Source organism: Fusarium graminearum, chromosome 3 (genome assembly GCF_000240135.3).
Source record: "Fusarium graminearum PH-1 chromosome 3, whole genome shotgun sequence".
Taxonomy (NCBI): domain Eukaryota; kingdom Fungi; phylum Ascomycota; class Sordariomycetes; order Hypocreales; family Nectriaceae; genus Fusarium; species Fusarium graminearum.
In genome coordinates, this window is record NC_026476.1 from 6,070,054 (window position 1) to 6,088,657 (window position 18,604).

Sequence of the window (18,604 nt, forward strand, 5' to 3'; positions counted from 1 at the left end):
CACGATGAATAGTATAACATCACTGTGAATGTAGTTGATTATGGTGAGACTATTGATCTGCATTTCACGTACTGGTCCGATAAGATATCCGATAGCCACGCATCGGATGTTGTCGAGGCTTTAATACGTGCACTAGATGCAATCGTCCAGGACCCCAACCGCACTCTACCAGCCGTCGACATGCTGGGAGACAGCGGTCGCAAGCGCATCATGGAATGGAATGGAGATGGACAAGCGCCAGCCGCTCTCAACTCTACCGTCCATGCTCTCATCGAAGCCCACGTCAAGGAGTCACCAAACCGATGCGCCGTCACCTCGTCGTGGGAGGGCGAACTCTCCTATGCCGAACTTGATAACCACGCCACCCGGCTCTCGGTCTACTTGCGAAGCCTTGGTGTTGGACCCGAGGTGACTGTACCGCTCATCTTCACAAAGAGCATCTGGATGGTTGTGTCTATGCTTGCCGTTATGAAAGCAGGCGGCGTGTTCGTGCCTCTAGACCCAGCCCATCCACCTGAGCGAATTGCCATGATCGTCGAGCAACTTCCCAACAGGGCTGTTGCGCTGGCATCACCTGACCGTACCGGCCTTATCTCCGGTCTCGTTGATAATGTCGTGGCGTTGGACGCTGATGAAGCTGCCTGTATCGCCAAGGACGCCGACGGAGATAACAAGCTACCGTCAGATGAAGCTACGCCAGATAACGCTGTCTACATTATCTTCACATCGGGGTCGACCGGCCAGCCCAAGGGCGTTGTTCTGGACCACCGTGCTACTGCAACAGGTACGACAGCTCACGGTCGTGCTATGTGCTACACCAAGGACGTGAGAACACTTCAATTCTCCTCTTATGCCTTTGACGCCTGCATCACAGAGATCGTCACTACCCTCGTTTATGGAGGCTGTGTTTGCGTTCTGTCAGAGGACGAGCGAATAAACGACCTTGCCGCAGCTATCAACCGGCTACAGGCCACCTGGATGCTGCTAACGCCTGCGGTAGCTAGTACACTCGACCCGTCTGAGGTACCCTGCATCCGGTACATCGCTCTAGGAGGAGAGTCTTCAAGCCATGCTACCAACAAGAAATGGAGCAAGGGCTGTAAGGTCCTCCACGCCTATGGACCAACTGAATGCTGTGTCATGTGCGCTTATGACGATAGGACGGGACTTCTTACACGTCCTGAGGTCATTGGTGGCTCCGTAGGTTGCAACAATTGGGTAGTTGATCCTCGCGACCCAAGTGTTCTGATGCCCATCGGCGCCGTGGGCGAGCTCCTTGTCCAAGGCCCGATTATGGCCCGCGGATATCTCAACAACCCTGACAAGACGCAAGAATCCTTCCTGGACACTGGCCTTCCATCGGTTTCTGGACTCTCCCGTGCATACAAGACTGGAGACCTTGTCTCCTACTGCTCTGAGGGCAAGGGTAACAAACTCACTTTCGTGCGACGCAAGGACACTCAGGTCAAGGTGCGAGGCCAACGTATCGAGCTGGGCGAGATCAGCCACCAGATCAGTGCCTCCAACGATAAGGTAGCGACCCAAATGGTAACCCTAGGGTCCCGCGGTACCTTGAACGGAAAAATTGTCGCCGTCCTGACCCTTCGTGGCTTACAGACCACAGAGGATGGTGGTGATACTGAGCCTCTGCAGATTCTGGATAACCCCAAAGACATCCAAATCGCCAGGGACATCGTGGCAGAAGTCCAGAACTATATTGCTGATAAGCTACCTGGATACATGCATCCTTCAGTCATGATTGTCGTCAATCGTATGCCCATCAATTCATCTGGAAAACTCGAGACCCGACGTGTGGCTCAGTGGGTTGACGAAGTGACGGACGAGATGTACGAGCGCATCATCAAGAACCTGGCTGACAACGAGCCAGAGGCTGGATCTGAGAGCGCCCAAACCGCTGTTGTACAGATCATCAGCGAAGCAGTGGCTGAGGTCATCAACCTGCCAGGCAAGGTCTCCTTGCGTCGCTCATTTATCAGCATGGGAGGCGACTCCATCACCGCTATGCAAGTCATGGCCCTCTGCCGACGACGAGGTGTCTCTCTACCTGTTCAGGACATACTCAAGAGCAACAACATTATAGCTATGGCGGCCAAGGCACAACAGATTGGGGGTTCCTCCGTTGACTCAGCCAAGGATGAGGACGAGTTTGCACCCTTCCCGCTCTCACCCATCCAGAAGCTTCATCTCACACAATTCCGTGATGGCGAGAACCACTACAATCAAAGCATGCTTCTCAAGCTGCGACGCCCTATTTCTGAGACTGTACTTCACGAGGCTCTTTTGCAATTAGTTCGTCGTCATCCAATGCTCCGCGCCCGTTTCGATAACGACTCAACACGTGGGCAATGGACGCAGAGGGTGACCAACGACATCCAAGGCTCTCTCTCCTACGCTGTTACCGAGTTTAACACTTTGGAAGAGGCCATGGGTACCATGATCGAAGCCGAGCGTGGCCTTGACATTACTGCTGGTCCGCTGGTGGCAGCCCGGGTAGTACGAGTTCATGACTCTATGTCTATCTTCCTGGTCGCGCACCATCTTGTCATAGATCTCGTTTCCTGGCGAATAGTATTGCAAGATCTAGAGCAACTTATCGCGGGAACTTCGTTACCTGGAACACAGATGTCGTGGTCATACCAGCGATGGGCCCACAGTCTTATGAAGTATGCCGAGACAAACGCATCGACTGCTCTCGCGCTTCCGTTTACTCCAACAGAGCCAGATCTTGACTTCTGGGGAGTGAAGAAGACTTCTAATGACTTCAACAATTTGGTGCAGGGCGACTTCACTCTCGATCCTTCCCTGACCTCCGCCCTTCTTGATTCTGCAGACAAGAACCTCAAGGCCGAAGTCCTCGACGTCCTACTAGCCATGGCTGCACACACCTTCTCCTCCGTGTTCTCTGACAGAGCAGCACCCACGTTCCATACTGAGACTCATGGTCGAGACCACCCGCAAGACACGACAGCTTCAGTGCATGAAACAATCGGTTGGTTCACTGCCATTGCTCCACTTGTGCTTGACACCCCGAGCGATGAGTACATTGACTCTGTCATTCGCGTCAAGGACATGCGTCGTGCTATACCAGGCCTGGGAATTCCCTACTTCACAGCCAAGACCCTTCAGGGGTCTCAGACTCTACCGGTAGAGATCCTGTTCAACTATCTCGGCCGATTCCAACAGCTTGAGCGCGACGATGGGCTTTTTGAGTCTCTTCCAAAGTCCATGGGCCCCGTCGATGTCAATCTTTCAGCTGCCCGCTTATCAGTCATTGATATCTCTGCAGTCGTGGAGAAGGATGCCCTGACCGTGTCATGGAACTACAGTGCACAGATTCAGCATCAGGACAAGTTGTCCAAGTGGTTTGCCCTGTATGAGCAAGCATTGCATGAGGTCGTCTCTGCACTACAGAAGACATCCTTGCAACTCACAAAGAGCGATGTGCCCCTTCTGCCCATCTCCCACCAACAACTCAAGCCACTCAACAAGGCACTGGCAGCTGTGTCGCGCAATGGTGTTGAGGCAGTAGAGGACGTTTATCCCACGTCACCCATGCAGCGCGGTATCCTTCTCAGTCAGTCCAAGGATGCCTCGCAGTACGACGTCCACGCGGTCTGGGAGATTACCCCTGCCAACCGCCACGACTCAGTTGACGTTTCTCGTCTCCAGCGTGCCTGGTACCGCGTCATTCAGCGACATTCTATGCTACGCACCGTATTCATTGACAGTGTTGTGGATAACTCTCCATTCGACCAGGTTGTCCTCAACAAGTTCCGTCCCTCTATCAAGTTACTTACGTACGATGATGATGAGGAGGATCATGACTCTATGATGGAAGAGCTTTGGGAGTCAGCTAATGGGAGCTTCGCACAAAATGCTCCTCCACACCGCCTTGCACTTTGTTCCGATACTCAAGGAAAGGTCTACGCACACTTCCAGGTCAGCCACGCCTTGATCGATGCGGGTTCCTTGCGGACTATCATCAAGGACTGGTCTCTCGCCTATGCCAGCCCTAACCTCACCATGACCCCTGGTACGCCCTACTCAGCCTATATCGCCCATATCCAAAAGACGTCCCTCGATGCATCCCTACGCTTCTGGTCGGCCCAGCTCGAGGGTGCAACGGCATGCCGTCTTCCCCGACTCACTGATGGTCTTGCACCCACAGACCAAAGCGAGATCCGTCATCTTCATACCGACGTCGACTCAGGAACCCGCCTCAAGGCCCTAGCAAAGGAGCTCAACATTTCCATGGCCAGCATCTTCCAACTCGCATGGGCGTTAGTGCTCCGTTCCTACACCAATCTCCAGGACATTTGTTTTGGTTATGTTTCCTCAGGCCGAGATGTCGAGCTTGATGGCATTGTAGACGCAGTAGGACCGTTCATCAACATCCTCGTCTCCCGCATCGTCTTTGGTAAAGGAGACACTGCTGCCGCAATGCTTAAACAGCTATTTTCCACTTATCTGGACAGTCTACCACACCAGCATGCGTCGTTGGCTGACATCACGCACGCACTCAAGATGCCTGGTGGAAAGCTATTCAACACAGCCTTTTCATTCCAGAAGATTTCCCAGTCTAACGGCGGTGGCAAGGCTCAGGACCTTCCACTCTCGTTTAGCACCATTGGGGGAGCTGATCCCACAGAGGTACGTTGACCATTGCTGACAACAAGAACCCTTTCAGAGGTAATAGAAAGCTAACACATGATAGTTTGACGTAACAATCACCGTGATCGAGAACGACTCGAGCATTGAGTTTTCCATTCAATACTCGACCTCATTCCTTTCCGAACCCCAAGCCAACAATCTCTCTCAGAGTCTCATTCAGGCTCTAGATGCTATTGAAGCCACTCCATCAGAGGCCATCGAAACTCTCGATCTTGTGCCCGCAAAGCACATGGAGCAGCTCAAGACGTGGGGCGATCGTCTCCCTCCCACCGTCGACAGACATGTTCACGATCTATTTGACGACATGGTTCGCAGCACACCAACAGCACCTGCTATTCATGCGTGGGACGGAGAGTTCACATACGCCGAGCTAGACAGGGAATCATCACGTCTGGCTGGTCTCCTTCTCAAGCAAGGTGTCAAGCCCGATACTTTCGTTGCTCTCTGCTTTGAGAAATCAGCCTGGGTCGCCGTTGCTTATCTCGCCATCCTCAAAGCGGGCGCTGCCTTTATGCTCTTGGACCCAGAAGCGCCCATAGAGCGTATCCAGTACATGATGGAACAGACCAAGACATCTATGGTCCTTTGCTCGCCCACATACAAGGACATGGTTGATGACTGGGACGCTACTGCCATCGTGATTAGCAAAGAGGTCATGGGTACACTACCTGATTTCGCTGGTCCATTCCCGAACATTTCAACTTCCAGTGCCGCATACATCATCTTCACGTCTGGTACGACTGGCAAGCCCAAGGGCGCTGTTATTGAACACGGTGCATACAGCAGCAGTGCCATTGCGCAGAAGAAGGCCCTGTATATCGGACCCGGATCTCGATTCTTGCAGTTCGCTTCTTTCATGTTTGATGCCACCATGATTGAAATGGTCACGCCTCTTCTTTCAGGTGGATGTGTCTGCATACCGCGACGACAGGATATCATCAGCGACTTACCTCGCGTGGTGAGAGAAATGAACATCAACATGGCAATTCTCACCTCTTCCTTTATACGAACCATGAGCCCAGAGGAGGTGCCTACTATCAAGAGGTTGATCCAAGGTGGAGAGCCTTTATCCCAGAAGGACATTGATATCTGGGCTGACAAAGTCATACTGGGCAACGCCTATGGTCCCAGTGAATGCTCAGTCATGGCATCTTGCCTATCTGATGTATTGAGAACATCTGAGCCGTCCAACATCGGCTACCCCGCGGCATGTGCCCACTGGGTGACAGAGCCAGCCAACATGCATCGTCTTGTTCCTATCGGTGCCATCGGCGAGCTCCTCCTTCAAGGCCCAACACTTTCACGAGGCTATATCAACAATCCTGACAAGACCGCCGAGGCGTTTGTCACAGGACTCAACTGGGCCACGCAAGTAGGCCGAGACCCTGACACGCGTTTCTACGCCACTGGTGATCTGGTGCGCCTTAACTCTGATGGTTCGGTTACTTTTGTCGGCCGCAAAGATACACAGATCAAGATCCATGGTCAACGAATGGAGTTGGGCGAGATCCAGCATCATTTGACAACCATTGATGAGATCCGACACTCGGTCGTCTTGAGCCCGTCCGAAGGTCCCCTCCAGAAGCGACTTGTAGCTGTCCTTGAGCTCGCAAACCTTTCCTCTACAGCTGCCTCATCCGAAGAGATAAAGCTTATCGAGCCATCTCTCCGCTCAAAGGCCACAGAGAGTATCCAGCGCATTCGCGACATTATCACCCAGCGTCTCCCATCCTACATGATTCCATCTACCTGGATCGTCGTGCAAAGCATGCCAACCATGATATCTGGAAAGCTCAATCTTCCAGCCGTTCAATTCTGGGTCCAGAACATCAACGACGAGACTTATCAGGAGCTTCATGCAGCAGAGGCAGTCAGTGAGCTAGACTCGAGCGACTATGTCGCTATGCAAGTCAGTCGTAAACTGAGCTCGCTTCTTGTCGATGCCCCTGGTAGCACTGGTAAGCTGGAAGACTTTGTGGGCAAGGATATCGTACCGATGCAGTGTGGCCTGGACTCTATCACAGCCATTACATTCTCGACATGGTTGCGCAAGACTTTTGGTGTGACCATCTCGCTCGCCACCTTGCTCTCTCTTGACACTAGCATTCAGACACTTGCCGTGACCATCAAGGCTGATATGGCCAAGGTCGGATCCTCAGGCCCATCCAATGTCGAATCTGTCACAGAATCAACATCCACAACAAAGGCGGCCATCGACCTACACTCAGAGTTTCAACACTATGACCAGGCATTGTCCCAGCTACCAGTATCAGAGATCCCTAATACTGGTGTTGCCAAAATCCCATCCAACTTCCTTGTTACAGGCTCAACTGGTTTCCTCGGCAGTCAAATCGTCAGGCAACTCATCCTCCGGCCTAACATTAACAAGGTATTCTGTCTTGTCCGCGCCGAAGATGACATCCAGGCTCAAGAGCGAATGATGGAGGTCGCCCGCAAGGGACAATGGTGGCAACCCGAACTTTCTGAGCGTATCGAAGCATGGAGCGGCGACCTGGCCAAACCGCATCTTGGACTCGATGACACACGCTGGGCGTCTGTAGTCGGCGGTTCCATCGATGCTATCATCCACAACGGCGCTATGGTCCACTGGCATCTCGGCTATCGTGACCTCAAGGACGCCAATGTAGGCAGCACGTTTGACCTCCTGTCAGCCTTGTCCAAAGCCCCGTCGCCCCCTCGCTTCGCCTACGTGACGGGCGGTTACTTCCCCGATGAGGAGAGAACGGACAATGAGGTCTTGGACCTATTGCAAGGTGGCGATGGTTACTCGCAGACAAAGTTCCTCTCCGAAGCGCTCGTCCGCTCTCATGGGCAGCGACTATGTCGACATTCGGCAACATTCCCTATGCCCGTCGTCATTCAACCAGGCCTCGTTATTGGTGACGCAGACCATGGAGTTTCCAACCTTGATGATTTCCTGTGGCGAGTTGTAGCTTCTGCTCTTCGCATTGGTGCGTACAACGTCGACGAGTTTAATGACCCCAACGCCTGGCTGCTGGTCGCCGGCAGTGACCAGATCGCTACGTCTACCATAGATGCTTGCATGACAACAGTCTCTGCCTCTGCAACAACAACAATCCCGCCATCTATTCGTTTCGTTGATGGTGTCCCTGTCAAAGAACTCTGGAACCTACTCATCGATGAATTCGACTTCTCTCTTCGCCCCATGTCTGGTCCAGAATGGCTTCAAGCTCTTGAGAATGATATGGATAGCCAAGGTCCTAGTCATCCGCTCTTCCCTGTCTTTGAGTTTCTCCAACTGAAACAAGGAGCTGTCGGCACGCTCAAGCCCACGAACGGGGACTCTATTTGCCCCCAGGTTGAGACGCTATATCGTCTCAGGCAAAGTGTTGACTACCTCAACAACATTGGATTCTTTGCTTCATCAGATTCAGTTTCTCCCTTTGCCTCTAAGGCTGCTTTCAGACGTACTGGCTTGAGACCTGCTAAAACGGCTCATTTTTAAGAATTGTTAGTGTATAGTTAGCTGTAGTGTTTTCTTTTTTATATTATCAATTTTAGTTTAGAGAATAGGATATCTACTTCCACCCTTCTTCCTTCGCACATCGACCGTGTTCGCATTTATCTCTAAGTCTAAACAGTAAAGTCTAACATCTCCAATGTAAAGGGTATGAAGATGGCAGACGCAGTTGAGCGCGTGGCCATGTTTTATGTCAATAAGATCCCACCCTCTTAACTAGCAGAGTTCATCTGGCATCACCAGCGCATGTTTGAGGCATCTGCAGAATACATTCGTGTTGTTGCGGCTGGGGAGCACCCCATCATTACACCCGACTGGCTCAACGACGATTTCTCTGTTCTGTCTACAATCGACGCTGAGTACGCAGAGGATATTGACATCAAGCTACTCCACGCCATCGGAGGTCATCTCACCTTCAGGTACCCGCGCACCAAGGTTCTTGAGATCGGCGATAGTACTGGTGGTACATCTTGGAGTATCCTCAATAATTGAGGATGCCTACGACTCCTACACCTACACGGATATCTCGCCCGGTTTCTTTCCTAACGTCGCCATAGTGTCTGGGGTCAGACCTTCTATCCTCTTCTACAATGCCGATGAAATATTTGCCCACGTCGTCACGTCGGAGTTGGAAGCGATACAACTCCAGCATCAATTTGCTACATCATTGACCGGTGCACCTGCAGAATGGATCAAAGTACATCTTCTTGCTTCACATCGCGCCATGCAACGAGCAATTCCTCACGACACAACAGTCTTCGTAGACTGCTCTGACATTACAGACTCCCTGGCTGCTGCCTTCGTCGCTTCCATTCCAGCTATCTGCACAACGTATCGGGTGGGCTCTGGGCTTATGTCTACTGCTCTTGAGACGGCCAAGTTTTCTGGTGTTTGTAATGCCGCCATAGTTCTCAAGGACGGATTCTTCATCGACATGGACGCCGACCAGCTCAACAATACCCTGGCAGCCGAGGTCTTGGGTACGGAACAACTCGACAGTATCTTCCACGACACCAATCTCGACTTCTTCATCTGTCTTGTCTCCGTAGCTTCAGTGATTGGCAATGTCGGTCAGTCAAACTACCACGCAGCCAATCTCTTCATGGACAGTCTCATCAACTAACGTCGTACCCGCGGTCGAGCAGCTTCCATCATTCACATCGCCTATGTCACAGATGTCGGCTACGTCACACGTGAGCAGCGCGGTCGCCAACTTGACTCTCACTTTCGTAAGGTTCGTCTCATGCCTACTTCCAAGATGGACGTGCATCATGCGTTCATGGAGGCTCTCTCCACCACAGCATATCCCCACGAGGCCCTACGCACTTGCTTCTTTACGCGTGCTGGTGACAGGCAGCCCTGGCAGGGTGTCCTGGCTTCGCCTCGCGTCGAGCTCAATCATGTCTCTGTTGAGGAGAATGCGACCGTTGGCGCTGATGTGAAGCGCCTTTTTAGTCGGTCTTGGGATCTGGAAAGAGGAGACACATTTGAACTTGGTTTGATGAATCGCGACTCGGAGAACCATGAGCTATTCATTTCGTATCATCACATTCTCATGGATCTTGTTGGTCCGGGTATCATCATGCGCGACTTCAATACTTCCTACCAGATGAAGCTCCTTGATCGCAGCGTCGATAGTGTCGCTGTACATGACGAGACTCAAGTCGCTGATGCTATTGAAGTGGGATGTGGACCTGTGGTTAAGTATGGACAAGAGACCCTTCTTCAACGAAGCTCTCTTGGCTTCGATTTGTCTCTCATCCAGATATTTTGCGCCCTCGCCAACGGCGGTCGTCTCATCATCTGGCCAGCCCCAACCTCTTGGTCACGTTGGTGAGATCTACATCGGCGGCGCTGGTGTCGCTATAGGGTATCTTGACCTCCCCGCTGAGACGCGTCGCAAGTTTGTAACCGACGCTGAAGGACAACAATTTTATCGAACTGGAGACCAGGGTCGCCTCTTACCGGATGGTACACTTCTATTTCTCGGCTGTCTAGAAGGCGACACACAGATCAAGCTTCGCGGTCTGCGGATTGAGCCTATTGGCATGGGCAACGGTAATAACTGATCAGATAAACGCCTTGATTGACTAAATGCCCCGACGACTTGACGCCTGCATTCGCGCAAGAGGTTAGTATACAACATATCAAAGAGAAAAATTAGGGCTTCATAATGATATAGAAATGCATTTAATTAACTTTAATTTAATACGACATTTAATTGATTGAAGTTCTCACGGTTAAAGTGGTTGAGTTGCTGTAGGGTGGGGTGTCCACAGACTTTTGATCAGTAATTTTACCTCTCCTCCAGCCGCGTGGTTCTTACAGGAGGTTGAAGACATTGGACATATCGTCATGATTTCTGGTATACGTTGTATCTTGCAACTTTAGTTTTCAATTTGTTCCTACATATTATAATATTCGAAGTCAAATTACAGCCAATTTACCCACCATACTTCGATATCTCGCTTTAGACGCAGCCTCCTTACATGGCCCTTGAATCAACCGCATCCATGAGCATTTCATAAGCGGCATCGTCTCTCATGACAGTATCTTCTTCCGGTGCCCAACACTCGTAGGGCTCCCCTGGATGAACCCATGGCCAATATGCATTATAGCGCTCTCTCTCAATGTTGTATTTGATATACTTCATCTGGAAATCTCGATTTTGATTAAATTTGACACTCGTCATTTGCCCTTCTAAGTTCGATGCGTGTTCCAGACGTGAGTGAGCCACAGGTCCTGAAGGACACGGGCTTGCCAGCTCTTCTAGAAGATCATACCAGATTCGTTGACGCAGTGGTTTGTCTTGGACATCTTGGTGCGTCTTCGTAAAGGTATCTTGTAGACTGTTCTGGTATGTACTTCTTCCCATGTGAAAGACCTTGAGTTTATTCAATGATCTAGCCCACTGTGAGAATATAGCATGCCATCGAATTGGATATTTGTGAGTTTCACGCTCTCCGACAATGCCCAGCACTGACTTCAGAAGAGGATAGCCGGGATCAAATGTGTCGAAAGGGCCGATATGGGTAGCTTCGTAAAGAATAGGACAATCATGAAGATAAAGCTCTTCTAATCCTCCACTGCCATTTTGTTTCCCAATTGATGCGAACCAGTCAATTTGCCACTGATGGCTGAAGACATATCGTCCAAGAGATAGAACTTTCAACTGGGGTAATTCAATGCGGCGAAGATCCATCTTGGGAAACCATCCCCAGAAGTCTTTACAATGCAGAGTTAGAGTCTGCAGGTTTTTGGCGATATCTGGAGCGAGCCACGAGACATACAAGTTGTTGAAAAACTTGTACTTCCCTGGACTGAATGGCGAAGAACCGTCGGGTGCACGAACGGGGTGATGTAGATCTCTTTGTGCCTCAACATGGATTCTGAGATCCCTAAGACTAGCCATTGACATAAGTTTCAAGAAAGATTCTGAAGTATGAAGTCGGTCATCATGGTTATCTGGTAAATTGGTGATGGTGAGTTGTTGGAGAGGTATAGCTGGCTGGGAAAAGTCCGCCAGATCAGTAATAGACGATTTGCCTTCCGAATACTCCTGGATCTTGTCACCGTGAAACACAGCATCTGGGTCGATTATCTGTCGAGTATCCTTATTCCCCGTCCCCGCAATCCAATAAAGTATAGTATCCAGCATATCGTGCCGATGCTGCATAGTGAGATAGCCATCTTGATTTCGTCTGTACGTCTGGGAGTATGTACGGAACCGGACACGAAGAGAGATTAATCTGCTGAAGAAACGGATACATGGAAGTGTGTTGACAAAGCTTTGACGGCTGTGATGATTTTTGAACCCCCCGGAGTAATCTGCGTTGTCATACAGTATCAATTCCCGAACTTGTTGGCAAAGTTTGCGTGATTTGGCGATTTCGCAAAATCTTCTAGGCGAGGATTCCTGATGCACCTCTATATATATGGTCTTGTAGCATTCTGGTAGTGCAATAATGGCAAGATTGGAGCAGACAAGTCTCAAACTGACGAGGTCTGATTTGGGGAGAAATGAGCATATCCGATACCATACTTCAGGTGGAAGGTGTATATTATCTGAAATACTTGCTTCTTTCCTTGATGTTGAAGACATGGTGATCTATAATGGAGAGTCGAAGTCTAGAGTCGTTTTCCAATCCTCGCAACGCGATTTACGTAGGTAACAATATGGAAGCCTAACGAGGTAGAATAAGCAGAAGAGAGTCAGATCATGATTATCTCATCCTGTGCAACGGATCCACTCGTGATACTACTTGGCAAGTCAGTTATATCCTAGCTGTATATAAACAACTGTTATATAGTGAGATTTTAGTGAAGTTTAAATTCTGTGCCTTTGGTCTGGAACACAATTGAATGGTCCCTGAGATATGATTGCATCGGTAATTCATGCACCTTGAATATCCGGCGGGGTTGGACAACATGGGTGATGCAGGGACTAGAATTTTGCTGCAAGGGGTTAACAGGTATAAAATGGCAAGTGAAAGGCGTCACGATCTATTCTCTAGGATTCAATCATCAGTTGAATCATACTGCTGGGACCTTTTGCATCCATCATGCAAATCTACGCTTGGTTTATATCAGTCTTGGTGACAGCTGCTTCTGCTACCGAGACCTATGACTATGTAAGTATCTTCCTACAATACTTTACGACTGCTAATCTCGATACAGATCATTGTTGGAGGTGGTACTGCAGGAGGAGCCCTCGCAACCCGCCTGAGTCTCGGTCTTCCCAAGTCCAAGATCCTTCTTCTAGAAGCAGGCCCCTCAGCCCTCGACGATGTACGAATCAACGTACCGGGAATGCGCGGTTCAATTTTGGGATCACCACTTGATTGGAACTTTAGCTCTATCGCCCAACCTGGTCTCAATGGGCGATCCATCAGTGTGAACCGCGGTAAAGTTCTCGGAGGCTCATCCGCCATGAACTTCTTGTGCTATGACCGTGCCGCGTCTGCCGAGTACGATGCATGGAGCGAGCTTGGAAGTCCAGGTTGGAACTGGCAAACTATGATCCATGGGATGAAAAAGTCTGAGAACTTTACGGGTAACGACGGGGACATCCATGGCCGCTCTGGCCCCATCAGCTCTACCTACAATCGTATTGTCCCCGATGTTTTGAAACCGTGGCAGTCTACCGTCAACAAATTGGGCGTCCCGATCAATGACGGAGGCTCATTGGGAGGAAAGCCTAATGGTGTCATGTTTCAGCCCACCAATATTGACGTGACCAACTACACCCGGTCCTACAGCGCCAATAGCTACCTGCCAAAGGCTGGGTCTAACCTCAAGGTCAAGACCAACGTCCACGTTGCCAAGGTTCTCTTTTCTTCTGACAAGAGTAAGGGCTTGACTGCCACGGGCATCGCTCTTCAAGATGGCTCTACGATCAAGGCCCGAAAAGAGGTTATTCTCTCGGCAGGCTCTATCCAGAGTCCAGGTCTAATCGAGATGTCCGGCATTGGCCAAGCATCTGTCCTCGCCAATGCTGGAATAAAAAAGATTCTCGATCTCCCAGGTGTCGGCGAAAACTACCAGGACCATCTCCGAACTTCAAACACATATATACTCAAGGAAGGCTATGAGTCCTTTGATCCATTCATTTTCGATGCACAAGGCACCAAGGCCACGGAGCAGTTCAACCTATGGCTTGAGAACAAGAAATCGTGGTATGACTATACCAGCAGTGCCTACGCTTTTCTTAACTGGGCCCAAGTTAGCGATAAAGTGCACAAGGATATCACTAAACTTGCAAAAGACGGGTTTGCTAAGAATGGCACTGTCGTGGACAAGAAGAAGCTTGAGTACCTGAAGGAGCCTTCTATTCCCCAACTGGAGCTTCTTCTTGAAGCCAACTACGTGGGCGCTCAAGGCTATCCCGCTGCTGGAGGCAGTTTCATCACCATCTTCTCTACAGTAATGCATCCCATGAGCCGTGGTAGTGTTCACATCAACGAAAAAGATCCAAAGGGCAAGCCAATCATCGATCTCAACTACCTCAACAATGAGTACGATATACAAGCACTCGTTGAAGGTGCCAAGTATGCCCGCAAAGTTGCCTTCACAGAGCCTCTGCGATCTGTATGGGCTGCTGAATTTGAACCAGGTCTGGGGACGAGGACGGATAAACAGTTACGTGACTGGGTCGTCAAGACAGTCAACAGCTTCTATCACCCTATCGGTACCTGCGCGATGCTTCCTAAGAAGGACGGTGGTGTCGTTGATTCCAATTTGAAGGTTTATGGCACCAAGAACTTGCGTGTCGTGGATGCTAGTATTATCCCGGTTCAGCTTTCAGGACACATTCAGACGGCTGTGTATGGAATCGCCGAGACAGCTGCGCAAAAGATTATTGATGCGGAAAAGAAGTTTGATAGGAGTTTGTAAGATAAACGACTTGACTAGCTCAAGCCTAAGTATTAAACAACAATCCCACTAAGTCAGTGGGCTAATCTTGGTTGGCACTTATACCGTAATTCTTAAACTTGCCACAAGGTCCGTTGCTGAATATGATATCAAATCCCGAGTCCAGTTCTTGATATGTCATATAGCCTCCGATCTCGTCTTGACCACCATTGAGGCACATATCACTGTCCTTGGGAACAAAAATCTTGCATACACCATCCTCAATATATGAGCCGACACAAAGAGGGTTGGACGCACATGCTATACAGCATGGTTTTCCAGTATAGCCAACCCCTATCTGGATGGGGTTAAAATCACCTGAATATGGCAATCTAATGTATCCAGGCCTGATACCCCCGTTCGCGGTAACTAGAATGTTATCATCGGAGCACATGTCATAGGCTGTAGCTGTAGGAATGAGGCTCTCGACAGTGGCTTTGGTAAGAGATTGTCAGTACTAGTCGCAGATAAATCGAATTAAGAACAAAGCTTACCAGTTTCGGGAATGGTGCTAGTTGAGGTGACATCTCGAACGATTGTTGTCACAGAGCGATATGAAATCTCGGTTGCCGTTATCCTGGCATTTGGGTAGTCTGTGACTGTGATAGTTGTAGGAACAGTAGAGGTTTTCGTCTTGGTGGCAGCCTTGAGTGTAATCCTGGGCCCTTTGACCGTTGTGACAACCGTCTTGGTAGAGTATTTGGGTATCTCTCTAACACAACGAACGCTTTGTGGAAGTTGATTATTTGTTAATGCTTCGACATTAACAAATCCATCGTTCTTTTCGGCACGTTTTCTAGGCCTCCAATCAGGATCTCCCTTGATAGCTATCCACGAAGGTGGTCGAGTGATGGTCGTGGTGATGAATTTAGTTGTGATAGAACTGGTGGTTGATGTCTCCATCTTCCAAGAGGTTCTGACGTCGATGAAGGTGGATAGGTCAACTGAAGCATGGGAAATTAACTCAAGGTCGAACCAGATGGCATAATGTGACTTACCTGTCGAGGTTGTAGTAGATGTGCGCCCCAAGTTCGTAGTGGTTGATTTGACAGTTGAGGTCTCGACGGTAGTTGTAGTCTTAGCGGGCGGGACAACAATGACATTGACCTTGCGAATAACCTTCTTGACGATAGTGATATTCCTTTTCACTGTGCCTGTAGATGTTGGGACGTTCTTTACTGTTTTTGACCCAAGAATGGTAGAACAGGTGGATTCTGGCTTGTCTGGCCCAGCGAGCGTCTGTGCGCCTAACGCAAGGAACAAGAGACAGAACTTGAGAGCGACCATGATGACGTCGGGTTGACCAAGGAAGAGCGGCTGATTATCAGAGACCTTGTATGCAGGCGATATGGATTTAAATAATTCATAAGGTCGGTGAAAAGAAAAGAAAAGAGCCTTGTCGCCAAGGGAATCTAGATTCTAACCATATCGATAGATCCATTATGTATTTGGGAGTTATTGAACCGACTTGGCCTAATAGGGTTACCCAAGTGGATCATGTCAGGGATCAAGAGGCTGAACCAACATGCCTATGCAGAAAAGCCATGGGCTGATAGTCTTGGACTGTCCGTGGCTTGACAGTTTCAGCTCAGCTACTGATTCAGGAGGTCAATTTATTATTATTAGCTTGGTCTAGATTTCTGACTGCAAGGTGTAGTCTTTGTGGTGGAGTCGGCTATGTCGTATATCAAGAACAAAATATATAAAGTCGACCTCATCTATCATAGTTCAGCATCACTCGAGTCGTCGAAAACAGGAAAACCAAGACTGGAGCTGCCATTGTGACCACTCAAGTACGGCTTGAGCTTATTCAAAGACTCGACTCTAGTACAAAATTCGACACCCACTGGCTCAAAAAGGGACCGCAAGCTAGATACCGTAGTCGAACGTTTTCTCAAGTTACATGCTACGTGTTTGAGAAAAGGGAAGTGATCCGGACTCCGGGATTTTGAATCTGCCAATGCAAATAGCGCTTCTTTAACTCGGCACCGTCTTCTGAAATTCTCTCTATGGATCACTAAAGAGACGATTGAACGGGGGAGAAGTCGAATCAAAACTTCATGCTCAATCTCAATGTTCTCTTCTGAGCCTAAAAGTTGGAATGCGTTGATAAAAACGTGTTGAAGAGTACTGAAGTCTTTGAGGTTCACGTCCAATGGAATCTTCTTCGTGCGATATTCGCGGTTTGTGAGATCAAGGTGCAGTATCCGTAGAGTGTTCTTGTGTTTCTGTAGGATCTTAATGACGTCGGACGGTTGGAAGTGAGAATCGCGAAGCATATGTGGAGGAGCAGGAGTGTAGTTTTCGTAGTCTTCGAACTGTATACTATTAGCATCATTAACACCAGGCAGGATTCTTGCAGTACTCACCCCACAACGGGGAGATTCAGCAACCCTCTTGTAAGCCTCAAACTCAAAGGCAACTAACCCTCCCGTACATGCGTCTAGAAGTCGACGAAGAGTATTGGCCGATAAGTAATCATTCGTGATTCTCAATGTTTTGAGGTTCGGGAGTTCTGTATCCCATGCGCTCAAGTCTCCCGAATAATCATGGAGGTTTAGAGTTCGAAGAGTTGGAGCAAGCTCGATAAGAGAATTGGCAGCAATACCAAGATCGAGCGTTTTCAGTGGGAGATTGACGACTCCTAAAGACCGGAGAGAAGACTCAGGAAGTCCATTTGTTGGCCATGTGCGATTGCCTTGAATGCTGAAGTATTGTACGGCATGCGTTTGGGCAATTAACATGGCCATGAGCTCGGAATTCAGCCAGCGCCAAGCAGGTGCAGGACTTTGGTCCATTGCCCGTCGTAGACGCCGCTCCTGCTTTTCTGTCCAATCCCGACTTTCGTCAAGATATGTGCTCAGAAAGATGGAATAGACCTCAGGCCAATCCTCAGCTTCACTTGCCAGTATGTTTGACGCTCTTTGTTTCCAAACGGCCGGAAGGTCGATTTTTAGAGCCCGAGCCGCTTCGAGCAGAGTAGCTCGCTTTCCCTCGTCATTGGACGTGAAAAGACGGGTATTGATGTAGACGACCTTAACTTGACGGCAAAGTTCAGGACGCCGAGCCAAGGTTTGCATAAATGAAATAAGGCGGCCTCCCCAGTCATACAGGTCAGATTTCCAGGAATCGCCGTAACCCAAGACGAATTCGTGATATAAAATCGGTTGAGCAATATCTCTAAGACCCTTTGAAGCTAAGCAAGCGGCGAAGAGTGTATTTCTTTCGATGGAATACCACGATTTTGCATTAGGCTGTTGCTCTTCACGACAAGGTTTGATTGCGCGTAGTGGTCGCTCATCCCAGTCCTGGTTATAGTGGTCTTGGCAATGGAGGCAGAAATGACTGAGAATATTGAACAGTATCTCATTGGGAAGACGCGTTGTTGATGAAGTTTCCATGGTGTCTTTCGTGTCTTGTCCTGGACACAAGTGTAAACAAAGGAGAGAGTTTGTTTTGTTCCAGCTGTTGGTTGGCACACCACGTGAGAGACAAAAGCTACTACACGTAATACCAGCTTTAAGCTAAGCATGACACGGCTGTTTTAAATGCTTTGCGTTTTATTAAAAAAGGGTCATACTGAGTATCACGGTCCATCCAGAACCTCTTCCCAACCACCTACCCTCTGCATATCAGTCATCGTTCCAGACCAGAGAACTTGGTCAAATGTCGCAGATACCAAGCCTAATCGACCGTTTACTAATTCTTCCTTAATACCTCTAAAAAGTAAAACACTCACATCATCCATGTGAACATTCAAAGCCGTGACCCCAACCTATCGATATCGAACGATCCACGGTGTTTCGACTTTGTGATGATGGAAAGTGGCGTTTCTGTCATCAACATCATGGTCCAGAATTACCAATGATGCAAGATGCGAGTTGACAGCGGCTGGTCTTACAATATCAACCATGTCTGTATCTTCTTAATCATTATGTTGAGTTCTTCAGATCAGAATGGAAGGTCATTTGGATCCAAGCATAGAGTCTTCTGAGTTTA

General features: G+C 49.2%; 6 protein-coding genes across 6 annotated transcripts in view; 3 read left to right on the plus strand and 3 right to left on the minus strand.

Annotated features, from left to right (window-relative positions):
• Positions 1 to 8,179, plus strand: part of FGSG_13878 (uncharacterized protein) — a gene marked incomplete at both ends in the record, with an annotated part of 34,078 nt that extends 25,899 nt beyond the window's left edge. The window contains 4 exons of the mRNA XM_011327080.1: positions 13 to 784; positions 875 to 4,054; positions 4,190 to 4,671; positions 4,736 to 8,179. Of these exons, the coding sequence (XP_011325382.1) occupies positions 13 to 784; positions 875 to 4,054; positions 4,190 to 4,671; positions 4,736 to 8,179 (7,878 nt within the window). The remainder of the gene's footprint in view (positions 1 to 12; positions 785 to 874; positions 4,055 to 4,189; positions 4,672 to 4,735) is intronic.
• A 261-nt stretch (positions 8,180 to 8,440) lies between these two features.
• On the plus strand, positions 8,441 to 10,031 carry FGSG_13879 (uncharacterized protein; the record flags this gene model as incomplete). The annotated part of the gene is made up of 3 exons (XM_011327081.1): positions 8,441 to 8,657; positions 8,752 to 9,264; positions 9,340 to 10,031. 3 exons carry the CDS (start codon positions 8,441 to 8,443, stop codon positions 10,029 to 10,031), a joined length of 1,422 nt encoding a protein of 473 aa, XP_011325383.1.
• A 485-nt stretch (positions 10,032 to 10,516) lies between these two features.
• FGSG_10987 (uncharacterized protein) lies at positions 10,517 to 11,870 on the minus strand (the record flags this gene model as incomplete). Its single annotated transcript, XM_011327082.1, has 2 exons — positions 10,517 to 10,556; positions 10,684 to 11,870. 2 exons carry the CDS (start codon positions 11,868 to 11,870, stop codon positions 10,517 to 10,519), a joined length of 1,227 nt encoding a protein of 408 aa, XP_011325384.1.
• An 886-nt stretch (positions 11,871 to 12,756) lies between these two features.
• Positions 12,757 to 14,587, plus strand: FGSG_10986 (uncharacterized protein; the record flags this gene model as incomplete). The annotated part of the gene is made up of 2 exons (XM_011327083.1): positions 12,757 to 12,825; positions 12,872 to 14,587. The coding sequence occupies 2 exons, from the start codon at positions 12,757 to 12,759 to the stop codon at positions 14,585 to 14,587; spliced, it is 1,785 nt and encodes a 594-aa protein (XP_011325385.1).
• Positions 14,588 to 14,648: 61 nt separating this feature from the next.
• FGSG_10985 (uncharacterized protein) lies at positions 14,649 to 15,892 on the minus strand (the record flags this gene model as incomplete). The annotated part of the gene is made up of 3 exons (XM_011327084.1): positions 14,649 to 14,866; positions 15,100 to 15,549; positions 15,604 to 15,892. The coding sequence occupies 3 exons, from the start codon at positions 15,890 to 15,892 to the stop codon at positions 14,649 to 14,651; spliced, it is 957 nt and encodes a 318-aa protein (XP_011325386.1).
• A 434-nt stretch (positions 15,893 to 16,326) lies between these two features.
• FGSG_10984 (uncharacterized protein) lies at positions 16,327 to 18,006 on the minus strand (the record flags this gene model as incomplete). The annotated part of the gene is made up of 2 exons (XM_011327085.1): positions 16,327 to 16,923; positions 16,975 to 18,006. The coding sequence occupies 2 exons, from the start codon at positions 18,004 to 18,006 to the stop codon at positions 16,327 to 16,329; spliced, it is 1,629 nt and encodes a 542-aa protein (XP_011325387.1).
• Positions 18,007 to 18,604: the final 598 nt, after the last annotated feature.